Below are 18,289 nucleotides of genomic sequence, written 5' to 3' on the forward strand. Positions count from 1 at the left end.
TTTTAACACTTATTAAATGTACTGTATGCTGGGCATCAAGTTAAGTCTAACAAGTCAAAGATGAGTAAGTTATCTACCCTGTCCTCAAAGAGTTTTCAGAGGAACTGCATCTGGTCATAGAAGGTTTTGCTACTTGATTCTGTTAGAAAGACTAGAAACAATGAATGAAAGTGGTGTTGCAAGTGGGATGCTTGAAATCTATCTGAGGGATAAATTTGTGGACTTCACCAAGGAGACATGAGGTGTTATTAATGGTAACACGAATGCTAACATTTTTTGCAATCTCAAAATGCATTATGTCTATTAGTACTATAATTTTAAAAAGGGGAAACAAAAATATTTTAAATTTTTAAAAATCTTGCCCAAAATTTCCTAAGTAAACTGTTCCTTTCTTTATTCCCTTCCCCCCACCCTCCTTTAAAGCAAAACAATATAAGAATTTCTTTTTTTAAGAAACTGCAAAATAAATATGTATGGGGTAATGAATGAAAGAACTTTTTAAAAATTATATCCATATAAATAATGTAAATTATTTTGTATGTAATATCAAATTACATATTTATGTTGCTTTCTGGATTGCACTATTACTGTTAAATTGATTTCTGATTTTTTTTTAAATATTAATTTTCCAGGCATCCTTTTTATTACTATTTCTGGATTTAAACTTAAGAAAGTTTATTTTAATACCTCTAGTTTAGCTTCATATGATCTAAATGCTCTTTGCAAACTCAAAACATATTTGCATTTATATTTTTGTTGATTGGAGTCAGTCATATTTTGATACTTGGTTTGTCACATCAACATATTTTTTGCAAATAAATATTAGGCTGTTAAGGAGTGTGCCGTATTTGCAAGAGATTGGCATTTAACCATATCTTAAATTCTGACTGAATCAGCGATGCCCCCAATATACTGTGCAGTTCTTAAGCCACCTTATAATCATGGAAGTTTGCTGAATCTCTAGTCTTCAGAATCATTTTGCCCATTTCCTTCATTTTGCAGAAGAGAAAACAGAAGTCTGGATACTGGAGGGGCTTTCTTATTAAGTCACTTTTTGCCTTTTATTTAGCTGACCTGATTTTTAAAAATCAGTATAATTGAAGTGTGTTCTCTTTGCTCTCAAATTCTTGGCTTACTTATACTGTTTATATGGTGGTTATTCATATGGCTGCCTTCTCTGTTACCTCAGTTTGATCTCTTCTATCTATATCTTGATATTATTCAAGCATCTGCCTTCTCAATCAGTATGCATTTCTTCTGGGTTTTAAATTGCTAACATTTAAATAGCCATTTGCCTATTTCCCTCGCAGTATGTAGTACATCCACTTTAAAATTAATATTATTTGAATGTGTAAGTCCAAGGTCTTCCCTATGATTTTATAGGTCCATTTCCAGGAAGAAAAATCAACACCTATTTTCCATTCACTAGTGAAAAACATGTTGGAAACAGCAGGAGGTTTAAAAAGTTCAAAGCTCTTTTATTTTTAAAATAAGAAAGCATATTTACATGCCTGCCCATAACCAATCTTTGTGCAAGGGGACAATGATATCATTTTCTGCAACTTGATTTCAGTTTATATATTGCCTTCTAACTCAGATTCTTTATTCTGGACTGTAATCAGCAGCTTTCTTTTTCCAAAGGCTGAGTACAAGTTTGAGTTTAATTGAATATGGTAGATGGAGGAGGGGGTATGCCAGAGTAGCTTTCATGCCTTCTATAGCCAAAGAACTGCAAGAGGGCTAAAAGTACAAAAAGTTCCAGGACATTCCACAGATCAACTTCTCATTTGTCACATGTTTGTCGTTTTTAGTTTACTTAAAATATTGACAAAGGTGCTAATCTGTATGCTTGGATGAACTTAACTTAGTAACATTATCATGAAAAGCATTATCATTTCTAGAAATATGCCTCAAAATACTGGAAGCAGTCCTTTCATTAAATTAGAAATACCTATTTCATCATGGCTCGAGGGAATCAGAAGCAAGTGGGAAGAGTGGTAGGTATCTCTGTGTGTGAAATAAGATGGGTGACTGCTCCTGTCCTTGGAAAATTCATACCTTACCCTATGTGCTTTCCGCACAGTTCCCTTGTTGGAAGATGTGACCTGCTTATTCATTTTTCATGGTGTGTCAGTCATTAAGGTCCACATGTACATGTGTTTTTCTTCTTGCATATACAGGTAACTAGGACAGCATCCACCGCTTCACACAAAATCAATTTCAGAGTGTTATAGACATGTTTCATATGGACACAAAACTTAATCTGTTTTAAGAAATTGAAAGTATTTATCATTCAGAACTAAGAAAGGTACTCTGAAAACAACCAGAAGTTGAGGATAAAGAGTGGCACTCTTACCCAGCAGGAAGCAGTACAGCATAGTGATTAAAAGGTGAGGCCTGAATTGAGGTCTCCTGTGTCCCAACCCAGCCTTCACCATTTACTGTGTAACTGACCTTAGGCAAGGTGCTCGGGATGCTGGACTTGCTCCAAGGTCTTGCTAAAGCAGAACACCATAGACCCAGGAAAGCAAGTTATTGGGCCTAAGAATGAAACTATCTTGTGAGACTATGGACTCTAAAGAGGGGAAAGCAATTCTTAGACTCAACAATATGGACAACTTAAATATCAGAGTTGTATTCAGCACTAAAATATAAAATGTTATAAAAATGGGAAATATATTGAAGACAGAAAGTACGATGTAACTGTATGTCTTGATGACTTTCTGTTAATGTATGTGAAATATGTATCAAGATGCCTAATATAGAGTATGCCCTCAATCAATGTTGAGTGTTAGAAGCTTTCGTTCTTGAGAGTGAGCTCAGGTTTGAACACGTTTCATACTGATTTACCTTTCTTAAGCTTTAGATTGCAGGGATATGCATGAAAATATTTGAACGTAATCTGGGACTTACGGAACGTAAAGCAGAGACATAATTTAGTCAGATGGAGTTTGGGGCCCTGTGAGGAATGTCTTCCCAGAGAAGGTGACGGTGCCAAAGACTGACAGTGCATTAGGGAAGAGAAAATGCTGCAAATGTACACATGTGTTCATGTGTGTGTCTCTGTGTATATATCTGTGTGTATGTGTACGAAGGGACTTGGTTCCTGGGTTGAGGAGCATCATTTGGAAGGATTGGAGGCATGTGACTCTGGTTCATTCAGAGAAAGGTAGGTGATATAATACGGCGGTAGCACTAGGGAAGTGGGAGTGGTAAGAAAGGAGCCTAGAAAGGGAGGCAGGAGACAGATGACGCAGAACCCTATGAGCAACAGCAGCTTAAAAATCAGCCAGTTTTTGAAAGATCTTAAGACACTAAATGACAAGATCAAACTTACATTTTAGAAATATTACTCTGGTTGCAGTATGGAGAAACTACTGAAGAAAGCCAAATTAAGATCATTAGCTTAATTTGGCAGTTTTTAAGTTATTAGTTTTTAATGGAAACAAATTGACCAAAAATCAGTCACATAATTTTGAGATCCATTATAACAAAGATGAATGAGAAAAAAAGATATATCATTAGCTAGTTTAACAATAGAAGGAGACTCAAGTGGGGATATCCATGGGGTTATGAGCTGAAGCTTTGTCTTTAACTCTCTTGCTCATCATTTTAATCTCTGACTTGGACATAGAAACAAAACTGAATATGGTCTAAAGACAAAAGAAACATTTTAAATATCATTGTAGTATTAGTAACTTGCCTTGATACATTAGATATTGAATGAATTAATATTAGTGAAGAGTTGATTATATGATCAGAATCCAAATAGTCTTAATCAGAAAATTAGATCGACTCTAAATAGATGACATTAATCAGGGACACATGTAAAAGATGAAAAAAAAATAGAACATTAGAAATGTAAACTTTTTTAACAATAAGCTTAAGATGAACCAGTAGTTTGATATTGTATTCTAAGACAATCTAATATTTATATTATGTATACTTCATTAATTTAGGGAACTGGCAGCCCCATTATAATTTCCTTTGCTTGGACACACTTAGAATATGATTTAAAAATAGACCTATATTGCACTGTGAGTATATTGGACAATGTTCAGAGAAAAAATAACTAGAAAAATGAAAGCATCAGAATAGTCATGTGACAAAAAAAATCAAAAGACTTTAACCTGGATAAAAGAAAATACAGTAGGAAGATGGTATCTGTTTTCAAATTCAGCATGATGATTATATGAAAGTTGGATTTAAATGTAGTCTAATCAGAACAAATGGATAGAAGCTTCAGGAAAGTAAATGATGGATTAACATGAGGGAGAACTTTGTGCTAGAGCTTGCCCAGAGAAGTAAGAGACTACTTCAGATTGCAGCAAATTTGCCATTTCTGGAGACCCATATGTAGTAGTAGAAGCAATCTGAGTATCCAAAGAGTGGGTAGACCCCATGATTTTTTGAATGTGTCAATCCTTAGACTCTTCTATTCTCGTACATATACATATATATATATACCTATATACATATACACACACACACACACACACACACACATATACAAATACATAAATATATATGTAAGTTTCTGGTGTGCAAAACAACAAAATGATTAGAGGTTTACACCCCTCACAGTGATAACCTCCCCCGCCAAAGTCTACTACCCTGTATTCCCTGTGCTGTACTTCACATTCTGTGACTATGTATAATTATAGTTGACATTCAATATTATTCTACTTTAGACTCCTCTATTCTTTACACTTACAATAATGGTACAATTTTAGTACATAGTAAGCATTTTTATAAATACTTGAAGATTAATTTAATGGCCTTTTTTGAGACATCCATTAAAAACAAGCAGTAGTAAAATATGATTACACAGAAGAGTTTCATTTCTTCCTGTCCTTTTTCTATCCCCCACCACAACTTTTATTATATTTTAAAATCTACAGAAAAGTTCAAATGATACTCACCACCTTAATTAAAAATTGTTAACATTTTTCTATCTTTGCTTTTATGACACTTCACACCTAAACCATTCATCATGGATCTCCTAAGAACAGGGATATTTTCTTACATAATCATTATATCATTAGTTTGCCTAAGGAGGAAAAAGAAACAAATGATTCCCTAATGTCATTTAATATACAGGACATTTTTAAAAAATGGCCTTTGACATGTATAAAGAAACATGATGATTTTTATCCTTTGGATAAGGATTTATATAATATAAAATGAGAATATTTTTTGCATTTATTTAGGTAGAAATAATGTTATTATAACAGTTAATTGAAAAAAACACAACATATCTTCTGAGAGAATAACAGATGATGTATCGTTCATAACATCAATTTCTTTATTAAAATAAATGTCTATAAAACACTGATTTTACCGACTTTAAGATAGGACCTATTTGAACCTCCTCAGAAGTTAAATGTGACATTGGTTGGCACTTCCAACATGGGTTTATGAGTCATACAATTAAAAGTAGTTAAAGTTGATCTAAAAGAGAAAAGACTTGGATAGGCTTTAGAAGTTGACTAATATAAATCTTTTATTTCAAGTCTTGAGTAATGTTCTTTTATAAGTCAGAGACTTGATGGGGAAAGTTTCAGTGCTGGGATTTCTCTGTAAACAAAGAATTCCTTGCCGTTTTTTCTTTTCTATCTACAAAACAAAGTGGGCAACTAGGCTTATGGGGAAAAAAAGGCTATTCTTTTGTGTTTCTCTCCTTTGTTTAGGAAGCCTATTAGAGACTGATGAGAACTATTAACTTTACTATAAGCTTGGAGAAAGAACTGCAGGCATTTTATTGTTTGATATAAAAGTTATGTAAGATGTGACAGGTTCTTCCTGAATTAAAGCAAACAAACTAAACAATTTAACCAAACAAAAACAAAGCTGTGGGAATAATTATCTTAGATGACATTTTTAATTTAAAAAAGCCAGAGGTAAGTATAAAAAAGTAGTGAAATTTTGTTTGTATCCTATAGAGAACAGGGAGATTCTTGAAAATGTGAAATTGGGTGAATCTTGGTACTAGACTCAGGGAAGCACATAGTTATAAATTACTAAAATGCTGCTTTAGGATTATATAGTTCTATGTTTTTTAATACTCTAGAATGTATTTTACCCACCAAACATGATTTGTGAACTCCTTAAGGTACAAATTCTCTTCATGTACCACATGCTTATGAAATGCTACATGCAATTCTAACATTTCATAATAAAAAGAATAAGTTTAAAAGTAAACACATTTTATAGGAGGTACATGCACGATGTGAATAAATCTCAAGCTGTATAAAAAGAAAATCCCTGTTCAAAATCATGTTAACAATTAATCTTTTGTAGATTTATGAACAGGTAGAAAAATGCTTTGTCTTCCAATATTTTATTAGCAGTTTTTAAAACCATGTTATCCTCTATCTACTCTCCTTTTTTACTGCTACTCTTTAATGTTCTAGCTTCATTTTAAAACATATCTCTTATTCCTTTGTTTAAAAAAATTGTAAGATTAAAAGTGGTTTATTGTTAAATATTTAAAATTTACAAATAAGCAAAAAGGAGGACATTGAAATTAATCAAATGCCTGTCATGTAAAGTGAGCGATACAATGTTTTTTATGCCTAAATGCTTATTGCAATCATAAAGCATTTTTGTCATCAAATACCTTCTACAGAGTAATTTTAAAATGGCTATACACATAGTATTTTATTAATTATATGTACCATAATTTATGTAAATAACCCCCTACCATAGGTATTTAGAACTTTTCTAATCATATTATTCTTATGAAGAAAGTGAACACTCTTGTAGCAAAATCACCCAAATTTTCCTCATAGTTAACATCCTATAAGTAGAATTAGTGGATTCAAGTGTACGATATTTTAAGAGCTTGATAGATTTTTCAAAAAGGTTTTCAAGAATGTTTGTATCAATTTTTTTAATTGTGCTTTTTTCACACCTTAACAAATTTGATCTGTAGAAATTCTATCTTATTGGTTTAATATTTTTTCCTATTTTTGAACATTTTTTGTCTTTTGGTTATTTGCACAAATTACTTTTAGATTATCTATGTATTTTCTTTGTCACTTTTTCCATTGGAGTGCACATTTTTATCAGTAAATATTATTTATATATTGGAGGTATCAAACCTTTTCTTTTAAAATATTTATATTTAATTAATGTACTTTCATATTTTTTGTCTCCCTTTAATCATGTCTATGTGTTTTATTTAATTTGAATATTCAAGTTACATTCAGAATATTGCCCTTATTTTTTTTCTGCTTGTATAATCAAACTTGGAAAAGCCTTAGCACTTTTATGCAATTGTTTTTTAAAGTACAATTTTATTAAAAGATAATCATATATGCCAAAGTACACAAATCACAGAGTTCTAATAATATATATCCAAGCACCTAGATCACCAACACCCCAGAAGCATATCATGTACCTTCCCTGCTACTACTCACACCCCTAGTATTTTCTTATTCTTGATTAGATTTGGTAAGGGTTTATCTATTTTAATAATCTTTCAAATGACAAAATTCAGCTTTGTTATTTTTCTGTTTCTATTAAATATGTGTTCTCTGTTTCCATAATTTCTGCTAGAGTCTTTATTTCTTTTAATTTCTTTGGATTTGATTTTGTCTTTTTTTCTAGATATTTGAGATCGAATCTTAGATCATTGATGCTAAGTCTGAAATTTCCTCTAAGCGTGGGTTTAGTTGCAGCCTGCAAGGTTTCAGTGCCAAATTTTTGGTTTTATCCAGTTCCCAAAGTTTTATAATTCCCATCTTGATTTCTGCCTTGGCCCATAGATTAATTAGGCATTCATTCTTTAATTTCTAAATTTGAAGATTTTCAAGTTATCTTTCTGTTATTGATGTCTAACTTATATCACTGTGTTCAGAGAACATAATCTGAATAATTCAATCCTTTTAAGTGTGTTGAAGTTTGTTATGGTAGGATCTTATGATCAATTTCAGTAAATATTCACTTGAAAAGAAAAAATGTTACTTTGACATGTTGAGGTACTGTGTTTCATCTATGTTAAATAGGTCAAATATATTCAATGCACAATTTACATCTTTTAAATCTTTTTTTTTTTTAATTTATTGGGGTGACAATTGTTAGTGAAATTACATAGATTTCAGGTGTACAATTCTGTATTACATCATCTATAAATCCCATTGTGTGTTCACCACCCAGAGTCAGTTCTCCTTCCATCACCATATATCTGATCCCCCTGACCCTCATCTCCCACCCCCCACCTCCCTTACCCTCTGACATCTTTTAAATCTTAACTGATACTTTTGTCTGCTTATTCTACCAGCTACTGAAAGCAGTGTGTTTGTTTCCCACTGTAATCTATTTATCCTCCTAGTTCTATAAATGTCTTGGCATTTTATTTTACTGGATTATGTGATTCTGAATTATGATATCTTCCTGATGTATTGACCCCTTTCTCATTATGAATTATACTCTTTTATTTCTATTCTTTTATTGTCTTCAAGTGTACTTTAATATGAGATTAGGTTCACCGGCTTTTGTTTGGTTAGTGTGGTTTTAGGACAAAGATTTGCCTTCTTTTTCTTTATTTTTCACTATTTCTCTTGTGAGTAGCTTAGAATTTTGTGACCTTTTAGCTTATTTGATAAACTTTAAAATATGAATTTATTCCATTTATCTTTAACCACTGATGTTTTGTTTTATATCTACTATTTTTTAATTTTCTTGTCATTTTGACGATGATATTTTAATATGTCACTTTTTCAATTTTGAATTTTGATCATATGCTATTTCATTATTAGTTTACTGTTTATCCTAGACATTAATATGCATTCTTGAATTATTACAGTTCAAAATAATAATCTTTACCTTTTTCCCTATACTGCTAGAACATTAATATCCCTTAATTCAATTGATTAATTTCTTGACTTTTGCATTTTGGTTACTATGCACTTTAATTCTACATACATTATAAACTTCATAAGATGTTATTATTCTTGCTCTTTTAGCCAAAATTTATTGATATTCACCCACGTGTTTATCCTTTTTTTTATATTTTATATATTTAAGTAATGCAGTAGTTACCTCTGGGATCATTTTTCTTCTACTTAAAGAATTCATTTATTTAGTATTTGTTCTACTAGAGGTGTGTTGGTGATAAATTCTCTCAATTTTCTTATTTTCATTGTTGTGGTCAAATACCATTTGGAAAAGTTATTTAAATACAATTAAATAAACATGATCTATCTATACATAGTTACATAAATAAGTTTTATTTCAAATTGCATTTATTAAATCTAGAGAATAATATTAAGAGAGAGGTTCATGGGACTTCTTTGCTTTTTTACTGTTAAATATAATATCTACTGTTAATATGTGACTTTTATATTAGTAAAGTGTAATTTTTACTGTATTGTTTTCTGAAAATAATTTTTAAGTCAAGAATAATTTGTGAGATATATCAAGAGTATATAATATGTAATATGATAATTGCATTTTTATTCTTTGATCAATTAACACGTTGGATGTTATTAAAACCTTCCAAATTTTTAAATAGAATTACAAACTGTCTCTCTCTTTTTTTCCACATAAGTTTAAGGTACCCACCTAATTGTTTCTTGAAAGTAATTCTTGACTAGGTATTTTTTTTTTTTAACCTACCCTGCCCGTACCTTCTGTGCATACATCAGGGGTAGTGATCTCTCATTTCTTGAGTTAATGTGGTTGGGAGGTGTTATAGAAGATATTGTTCCTGGAAAGCTTGTATTATCTGGATGTTTTTATTTTTATATACAAAACTTTTTAAACTCTGACTTTTGATCAATAAAAAATTAATCATTCGTGTTATTTAATTAAGATAGAATATGAGTTTCCTAAGTGATTACAAAGATTTCTTTAAATATTCAAACCAGTGATAAATATGTAAACTTGTAGTCGGATTTGAATTATTTATTTTGAAGTGAGGTAAAGAATAGGAAAGTTTTAATTCACTGTCATCAAATATTGACCATTTCAGTATTCTTATTTTGTATTTGTACCACATAGAAACTTTATTTTGAACTAAGAAAAATAGAAAATTCAGTATTTTATTTTATCTTGCCATTAAGAAACAATTTCAGGTTTGGATTTCTATAATTGATTCTTTATTCTTAATTAACTTTAAGAAATACTTTCTAATTGCTCAATTATTTTTCTGTTCCATATATATGATCTTGCATTTTCACTTCCACATTATTATTAAGGTCATCATATCTAACATTTTAGGAAGCTCTGTATATTTTGCCTGAAACTTTGAAGAAAACTACTAGTTTGTAGTGGAATAGGCAAGGGCTTTGTAGTCATTCACAAACAGGTTTTAATGCTGGCTCCATCACTTGATAGTTTTATATGATCTTAGACCAAAGGATTCTTTCCTGTAAAATAATACTACTTGAGATTGTTTTGAAGAGTCAGTGAAATCTTAAACACTTATTGAGTGCTTACTCTATGGCAGCCATTGTTTTAAGTGCTTATTATGAGATAACATTTAATCTCTATAACAACTCTATGCAGTAGCCTCTATTATCATTCCTTTTTTTTTAGAGAAGAAGAAGAAACTCAGACTGAAGATTTAAGCAGCTGCCAAGTGTACATGATGGCAAGAGGCAGAGCCAGGATGTAAACCCAGTTTATCTCTGTAATCCATGATCGTACTACTATTCTCTTCCACATATACAAGACTTCTAATTTGGTTCTTGACACCCTTTAGAAATGTCAGTACTTATACTTTGCTTAGCACAAGTCTCAAAGATTTTAAATATATTCAGAGTACTATTCACAGTAAGTGGATTAATCTGATAACTACACCAGCAATTTAGTTGAAAGAATAAGAGAAATATTTCAAACTAATATGGTTTATTTTGTATGTATACCACATAGAGACTTTAATTTCAACTCAGGAAAATAGAAAATTTAGTTTTTTATTTTATTTTGCCATTAAGAAAAAACTTCAGGTTTGGATTTCTATGATTGATTCTTTATTCCAAATTAAATTAAAGAAGGACTTTCCAAATGCTCCATTATTTTTCAAAATTGCTCAAATGACAACTTTTCCAATTTTTTTCTGAATATAAATTTGCCTGATCACTGTAGTATCTTCTTGAGTCCTCATTCCTCATCTTTGTTACCAAACTATGACTTCTTACTAATTTATGATAGGCTGATAGTATAGTCATCTGACTTTCATGCATCAAAGACTTTTGATGAGGTATGAATTGCAAGCTGTGGAAATGGCTTATTTAAGGAAGTTTAATTTGTGAATGACTGTGTTGAGAGTACATGGTTTGAAACTTGAAAGAGAGAAATATAAATGCTCTCTTGTTATAAAGTACTAGTTTCCCCAGGACAGAGTTTGTATCAGGTGCTCTCCCTTTCATTGCACTCACCAAAGTAACAATAAGGAAGCAATTACATTGGAGGAAGAAGTCTCAGTTAGGTCACTCATAACTGAAGACAAAGAGATGATATTAAGAAGAAATAAGTCTGGGACAGAACTGAGAGAACTGGACTGAGAAATAGCTGAGAAGATGACTAATAGAAACGCCATGTTTTTCAGTTATTGTCTACATTTTATGGCTAAAATTATATATACAGTGTTATTCACTGATTAAGGAATTTGCACTGTTTGGGAGAGTTATCTTTTACAAATGTCAAGTAACTTCTGAAAAAACTTTTAGAGTAAAACAAATAGGGAAATGCCACTTTGTTCTCTTTTCTTACAAGTAAGATGCTGGAATTTGCAAATGAATAAGTATTTTGGCCTTCTAACACAGAAACTGCTATAAAATTGTTCTAAAGAGTTCTGATTTGTGAATTAATGGAGACAATCTAATACAGTTATCCCAATTCCTAACTTTATATGTAGCTTTATATTAGTAAAGAGAATTGATTTTTCTGGATAGTGCATAAAATTTCTAGGGATAATATTCAGTCCTTAAGGCAAGATCTATATATATATGCCCAGCTCTAAAAGAAGCAGTTACTAAAGATAAAAGGCAAAATCATGTTAAATCTGGGTAGCAATACCAAGATAATTTTGCCAGTGCGTATTTCTCTAAAAGGGCACATATCAAATATTCATGTTCATAGAAAAGGTAAGCACAAATCCATGTACTTAAATTACACACACACACAAAGACATACACACATACATAAAAATGTAGAAAACTTCCAACATTTTCTCTGTCTTGTAAGAACTGTGATTATTCTTTCTTTTTGCCAGGTGGTATTTTTGAATATGTGGAATCTGGCCCAATGGGAGCTGAGGAACTTGCGTTCAGATTTGCTGTGAACACCATCAACAGAAACAGAACCTTGTTGCCCAATACTACCCTAACCTATGACACCCAGAAGATAAACCTCTATGACAGTTTTGAAGCATCCAAGAAAGGTAATTGATAGATACTTAACATTATGTTTTCTGGAATTAAAATATCCAGTTATTCTTAAGAGATTTCTTAATTCTAAATATAATTAATAGGTCATTAGGAATATTCTCATGAAAGGTTTCTTTTCAAAGTGCACAGAAATTTTATCAGGGAAGGTAAAGTAACATGATTACCTATTGCAAAAAAAATTTGCTTGTGATAAGACATGCAATTAGATCCATGATAGTAAAATTGTTTTTCTTCCCTACCAACCCTTCTGTTAATAAATTATTCCTATTTGCAAAAACCCACCTACAATAAAATATGTATTAGGGATTTTACTAAGTTATTCAATCCATTCTTACAATTTATTGGCATTATCTGTCAGTTCCACTATATTATTATTGTGGTCCCAATTTACCGACTACCTTGGAAGTTCTGTGGTTCCAAGTCAACCTGATCTTAAAACTTTATTGGAAAATTTTGAACAACTTTAAGTTTATGTATACTCCATGCCCATTTTTTAACTACTTGATGTTTCTTCTTATAACTGAAAATAAGTGGATAATGATGTAAAAACTTGGATTCTATGAAGAAATACTTATCATAATTAACTACATCATTTATTATGTTGTAAAACTGTGTTTTAAATGATAACAATAATAAAATAATTTAGTGAACTATGAATTTAACATTTATATATGAATGAGAAACTATTATCAAGGCATTATTTTAACCAGTCTTAGTAGTAAATGCGTTTTGAGAATGTTTCCAGATTTACTTTGCCTAAGTAGTTTTTTTTTTTTGCATGGAGTTAATATTTATGTAACAAGAATAAAAAGATAATAGAGATTTTCCCAAAGGAATGGGCTTACAAAGCATTTGTTCTAAATTCTTATTTTCAAAATAATGTTTCCTTTTCTGTAATGCTAATATTGTTTTATACGCTACTTTACATTGATGGAAAGGTACATAATTATTTATAATTCTAACTTGGTGCAGATTTCTTGTAAACTCATTAATATTAATGGCAGCTGATAAGGTACAATATTTCTTGAGATGGAAGAATCCTTCTTTTCCACAGCTAACTAGTGTTTATAAAAGCCTATATTCTGCCTGCCCTTTGAATTCATATCTTTATGAATACAAATAAGTTTCCATATATAAGAACCATGTCAGGGTAATGAAAGGTTTTAAAGGCTGAAAAAAGGGTAAAGGTTATTGTGAAATACTGCATTTGTCATCATAATTGCAAAATAAGTCATTAACTGCAAGACAAGTGCATTTGATTAGTGACGTAGTTCATGATTATTTCCATTAGAAAGAAGAAGCTCAATTGAAATCATTTAGACCAAAGAATATGGAATATGAGTGCAGTGTAAATAAAATATTAATAGATTTCTTTTCTTTCTTTTGATTTTTTTAAATTAAATTTATTGGGATAACAATGTTTAGTAAAATTGCATAGGTTTCAAGTGTACAATTCTAGAATACATCATCTATATATCACATTGTGTACTAACCACCCAGAGTCAGTTCTCCTTCTAGCACTATGTATTTGACCCCTTTTACCCTCTTCCACTATCTCCCCTCCCCCCTTACCCCCTTAAGCACTAAACTTTTGTCTGTGTCTATGATTTTTTGTTTCTTTATTTGTTTGTCTTGTTCCTCTGTTAAGATTATTATGGTAATCGAAATAAGTCAGACAGAAAAAGTCAAGAACAATATGACTTCATTCATATGTGGGTTATAAAACTGAAAGCAACAAAGGAACAAGACCAACAGAGTTCTTAATGGTGACTTCAAAGGAACAGCATTAAAAAAAAAAAAATTTACTCACTTTCTAGGCCCAAACTACTTCAGTACATCTTATAGAAATTCAAGTTCTGTCACGGTATATCAATTTTCACCTGAATACCTTCTCGTTTGTTTATGCCTCTCTTGATTATTGCAATTATTATTGATATGAATAAAATTTCCTAGGAATAAATATAAATTTAGAAAAAAAATAGACCAATATAAAAGAGTGATAGTACCAAAAGTAAAATAAAGTTAATTAAATGCTTATTTTATGACTTTGATGTTCTTTCTGTTTAATGAGGTTACTTCACATGAGCTCATCCTTTTTGAGCCATATAAAGCTTTGTATGGGTGGTGGTATGCAAAGCTTGACTTCTGTCACCAGATATATGCAAACACTTAGCTATGTGCTGCCATAGTTCATTGGAGTGCAACGGAGGACCAAAGGGCTCCTGATTAAGAAATTGAAATTGTAAGGAATGACCAGTATACTTGGGAAGGAACGCTATTCCCCCAACTACCTGATATGAACTATTCTTCCAAAATGATCATCGCCCCCCTTAAATTCTGGAGTATCCCTCCTCTTTCTCCTGACCTCTCTCCTTTCCTTGACATTATTTGTAAAAATATCTGAACATTGAGCTGCAGATGTCTGGGTGAATTAATTCCCTTCTAACAAATTGAAAATGTTCAGAGTTAGACAAAATATAAAACAGATGTTACATTAAAGAAAAACAGATCTTTAGGATGATACCTTTGGGTTTACAGTATATGTGGTAATGTTGGCACTCTGGCATCATTATTGACAGACTTCTGTCTCCTCTTCAGCCTGTGATCAGCTGTCTCTTGGGGTGGCTGCCATCTTCGGGCCTTCACACAGCTCTTCAGCAAATGCTGTTCAGTCCATCTGCAATGCTCTGGGGGTTCCCCACATACAGACCCGCTGGAAGCACCAGGTGTCAGACAACAAAGATTCCTTCTATGTCAGTCTCTACCCAGACTTCTCTTCACTCAGCCGTGCCATTTTGGACTTGGTGCAGTTCTTCAAGTGGAAAACTGTAACAGTTGTATATGATGACAGCACTGGTAAGAAAAATCAGTAGCCTTTGGGGTTATGTTTTAAATATAAATAATTTTATGAAACATACTTAAAATTCTTACTGTAGTCTTGTTTTGTTTTTTAAATTGAGAGATGGAAAGACATTTGGAATCAAACGACAACACTAATTCCACACATTAACACAAAAAAAACAGCTAAACGTACTTTTTCTCTGTATTTTTTTTCCTTTAATTAAAGTTTATCGGGGTGACAATTGTTAGTAAAGTTACATAGGTTTCAAGTGTACAATTCCATAATACGGCATCTGTATATCACATTGTGTGTTCACACCCAGACCATCACCATATATTTGATCCCTTTTACCCTCATCTCCCACCCCTCTCCCCCTTACCCTCTGGTAACCACTAAACTATTGCCTGTGTCTATGAGTTTTTGTTTCTTTATTTGTTTGTCTTGTTCCTTTCTTGTTTTCAGTTTTATATCCCACATATCAGTGAAATCATATGGCTCTCTACTTTTTTTCTGACTTATTTCGCTTAGCATAATAATCTCAAGATCCATTCATGTTGTCGCAAATGGCACTATTTCATCTTTTCTTATGGCAGAATAATATTCCATTGTGTATATATACCACATCTTCTTTATCCATTCATCTATCGAAGGACACTTTGGTAGTTTCTATGTCTTGGCCACCGTAAATAAAAGCTAAAATGAACATCGGAGCACATATATCTTTACAGATAAATGTTTTTAGATTTTTTTTGGTAGATACCCAGGAGAGGTCTCTTTATTTTTTTTTTCCTATGAAGGATTCTCTGAAGCACTTTTTTTTTTCCTATGAAGGATCAGGTAATGAAAACTATAATATTGGATTAAGGATAGAGATAGTGTAAACTGTAATATTGAAATATTTATTCAAAGAATTTTTCTGCTAAGTTCAGGATAGTTTCTCAACTTAAAGCTTCATGATTTGCTGTCAGTGAAACTTACCAAGAAATTCAGAATTTTGCCATAACATTTTCTTTAGTTGTTTAGGTGCAAAGAATGTTTATGGAACGTAATACCTTTATCTGTATGAATGTTAAAGTTTGAAAAAGTTTTTTCGCACATTTCTAACAAAATAATGTCCATTGAAATACTTAGTTTTTGGAATTCTTTATGTACAGGCACAGATTAGAGACTTGGAAAATAGAACTTATTAAGTGGTGTTTATTTTGGCGTCTTCAATGAATTTTTGCTGGCAAGAGGTTGTCTGTGCTTTCTTGTTTTAATATATGCTATTTTTATGTATGAATGCTTATTTTGAGGTACCAGTTAAAAGCAAGTCTCATAGATAAATATAACAAAGTAAATAGTAGAAATTAAGTATTAATTTTTCTTACAGTTATATTGTTGAAGGAAGTGCATACTCTTTTAGTTATTATATAATGATAAGGAGTTTTACATTAAGATACTTATCAGTGGTCTAAATAGTGCTCTTTAAATTAGAATTTAAGAATATTTTATTCTTATACATTTTACTATACCTTGATGTTTACATCAACACTGAAATTTATTTTGATTTAAATTCTCCAAAGTATGCCAAGAAAACACTTTGTTCATTCATTATTTAAAACTATGTGTAGAAATCAGTCCATTTGACAATAAATTTGACCATCTGCAAATTGACAGATAGAAATTCTCCCAAGAGAACAGGGAACAGAGAACAGGGAGTTACAGGACTGGGAAAACAATGAAAATAATTTTTTAAAACTTTTCATTAGTATTAGAAATAGTCCTAAAACATATTAATAAAGCAATTTTACTTCTCGGATTAAAAAATGTTTACAAATAATTTTAACTTTCTGTGCGGATTTTTTCTCTAGGTTGTATGATGTGATGGTCCAGAGCATTCTTAGTTATACATTAGTCCATATATGTTTATAGATGGTCATATACAGAAAAACATAAATATGAATACACATACATTATGATTCCATGGAGTATTTACTTCTCCATCTCCTCTGAAATAATTCAGGTGAATGCTGCCTAAATATCACATTCCCTTATATATACATGTACATACACATGTCATATATATATATTTATGGATGTCAGATATGTGACACTTTGTATTCATTCCTTAGTATCTTAAAATTCCTCATAGTAGAAGGAAAATTGGCAAATGTTCAAATGTTTGTGGCTAGACAGTTAGTCGCTCAGTATCTCCAAGACCCCTGAGGACACCAAAATTTGTGGATGCTCAAATCCGTTATATAAAATGGCATAGGATTTTCTTCACTCGTCTATCTTTTTGTGTGTGTCTGTGTGTGTGTGACTTTTTTATTTTATACATGTGGTTCCTGAGTGATTGGATAAAGAGATAATGGGATTTATGATTGAAGTCATGTCACAATTTCGTAAAGAAAAGCTTCATGTGTAACTGATCTTAGCTGTTCTTGATCTTTTGCTTTAATAATATAAACATATCATTGAGGAAAATTTAAATAGAGAAATATATAGAGCGATAGTTAGTTAGATGTATACACTTTTAATGGAGGTTTCACCTCATATTAAAAATATTAAAATACTTTGTTACTATTTAAAAGAAACTTTGTTGCTTCTCACTTTGAAGGTGGCATAGATACTTGGGGATTCCAAAGGTCCTTGATTATTTAAATATTAATGCTAACTTAGAATCACTACAGGATTATTCATGAAATAGGTATAACTTAAAAATTCTCTGAGGATAAAAGCTTACAGTTGCTCCTTGTTGTGCAATATTTAATTGAAAAAATATTGATTAAGCACATACTACATTCTAGGGACAGTTACAGGTGTGAGTATATGCCAGTAAAAGAAACAAAATCAGGACCCTTGTTGAGCTTCAGTTCCTATTTAGGGGTACGTGATTGTGTTTCTAATGTTATTTGTAATGAATTAATTGCATTTGTAACTGACCAGATGTAGTCCCTTTTAATTCAAAACACTTTTGAGGACTTAGTTCTCTTGATTTTTTCTTTAGGATAGAATTTTTATTTAGGATTTTTTAATAGGATAGAACTGACTCTAACAGAGACAGAAG

General features: G+C 31.3%; 1 protein-coding gene across 7 annotated transcripts in view; it reads left to right on the plus strand.

Annotated features, from left to right (window-relative positions):
• GRIK2 (glutamate ionotropic receptor kainate type subunit 2) overlaps positions 1 to 18,289 on the plus strand; it is a 595,315-nt gene that overhangs the window by 203,360 nt on the left and 373,666 nt on the right. For all 7 annotated transcript variants that reach the window (XM_033099818.1, XM_033099826.1, XM_033099832.1 and 4 more), the window contains 2 exons: positions 12,221 to 12,388; positions 14,994 to 15,251. In XM_033099818.1, the coding sequence (XP_032955709.1) occupies positions 12,221 to 12,388; positions 14,994 to 15,251 (426 nt within the window). The remainder of the gene's footprint in view (positions 1 to 12,220; positions 12,389 to 14,993; positions 15,252 to 18,289) is intronic.

The sequence above is a fragment of the Rhinolophus ferrumequinum genome, chromosome 3 (genome assembly GCF_004115265.2).
Source record: "Rhinolophus ferrumequinum isolate MPI-CBG mRhiFer1 chromosome 3, mRhiFer1_v1.p, whole genome shotgun sequence".
In the NCBI taxonomy this organism is placed as follows: Eukaryota; Metazoa; Chordata; class Mammalia; order Chiroptera; family Rhinolophidae; genus Rhinolophus; species Rhinolophus ferrumequinum.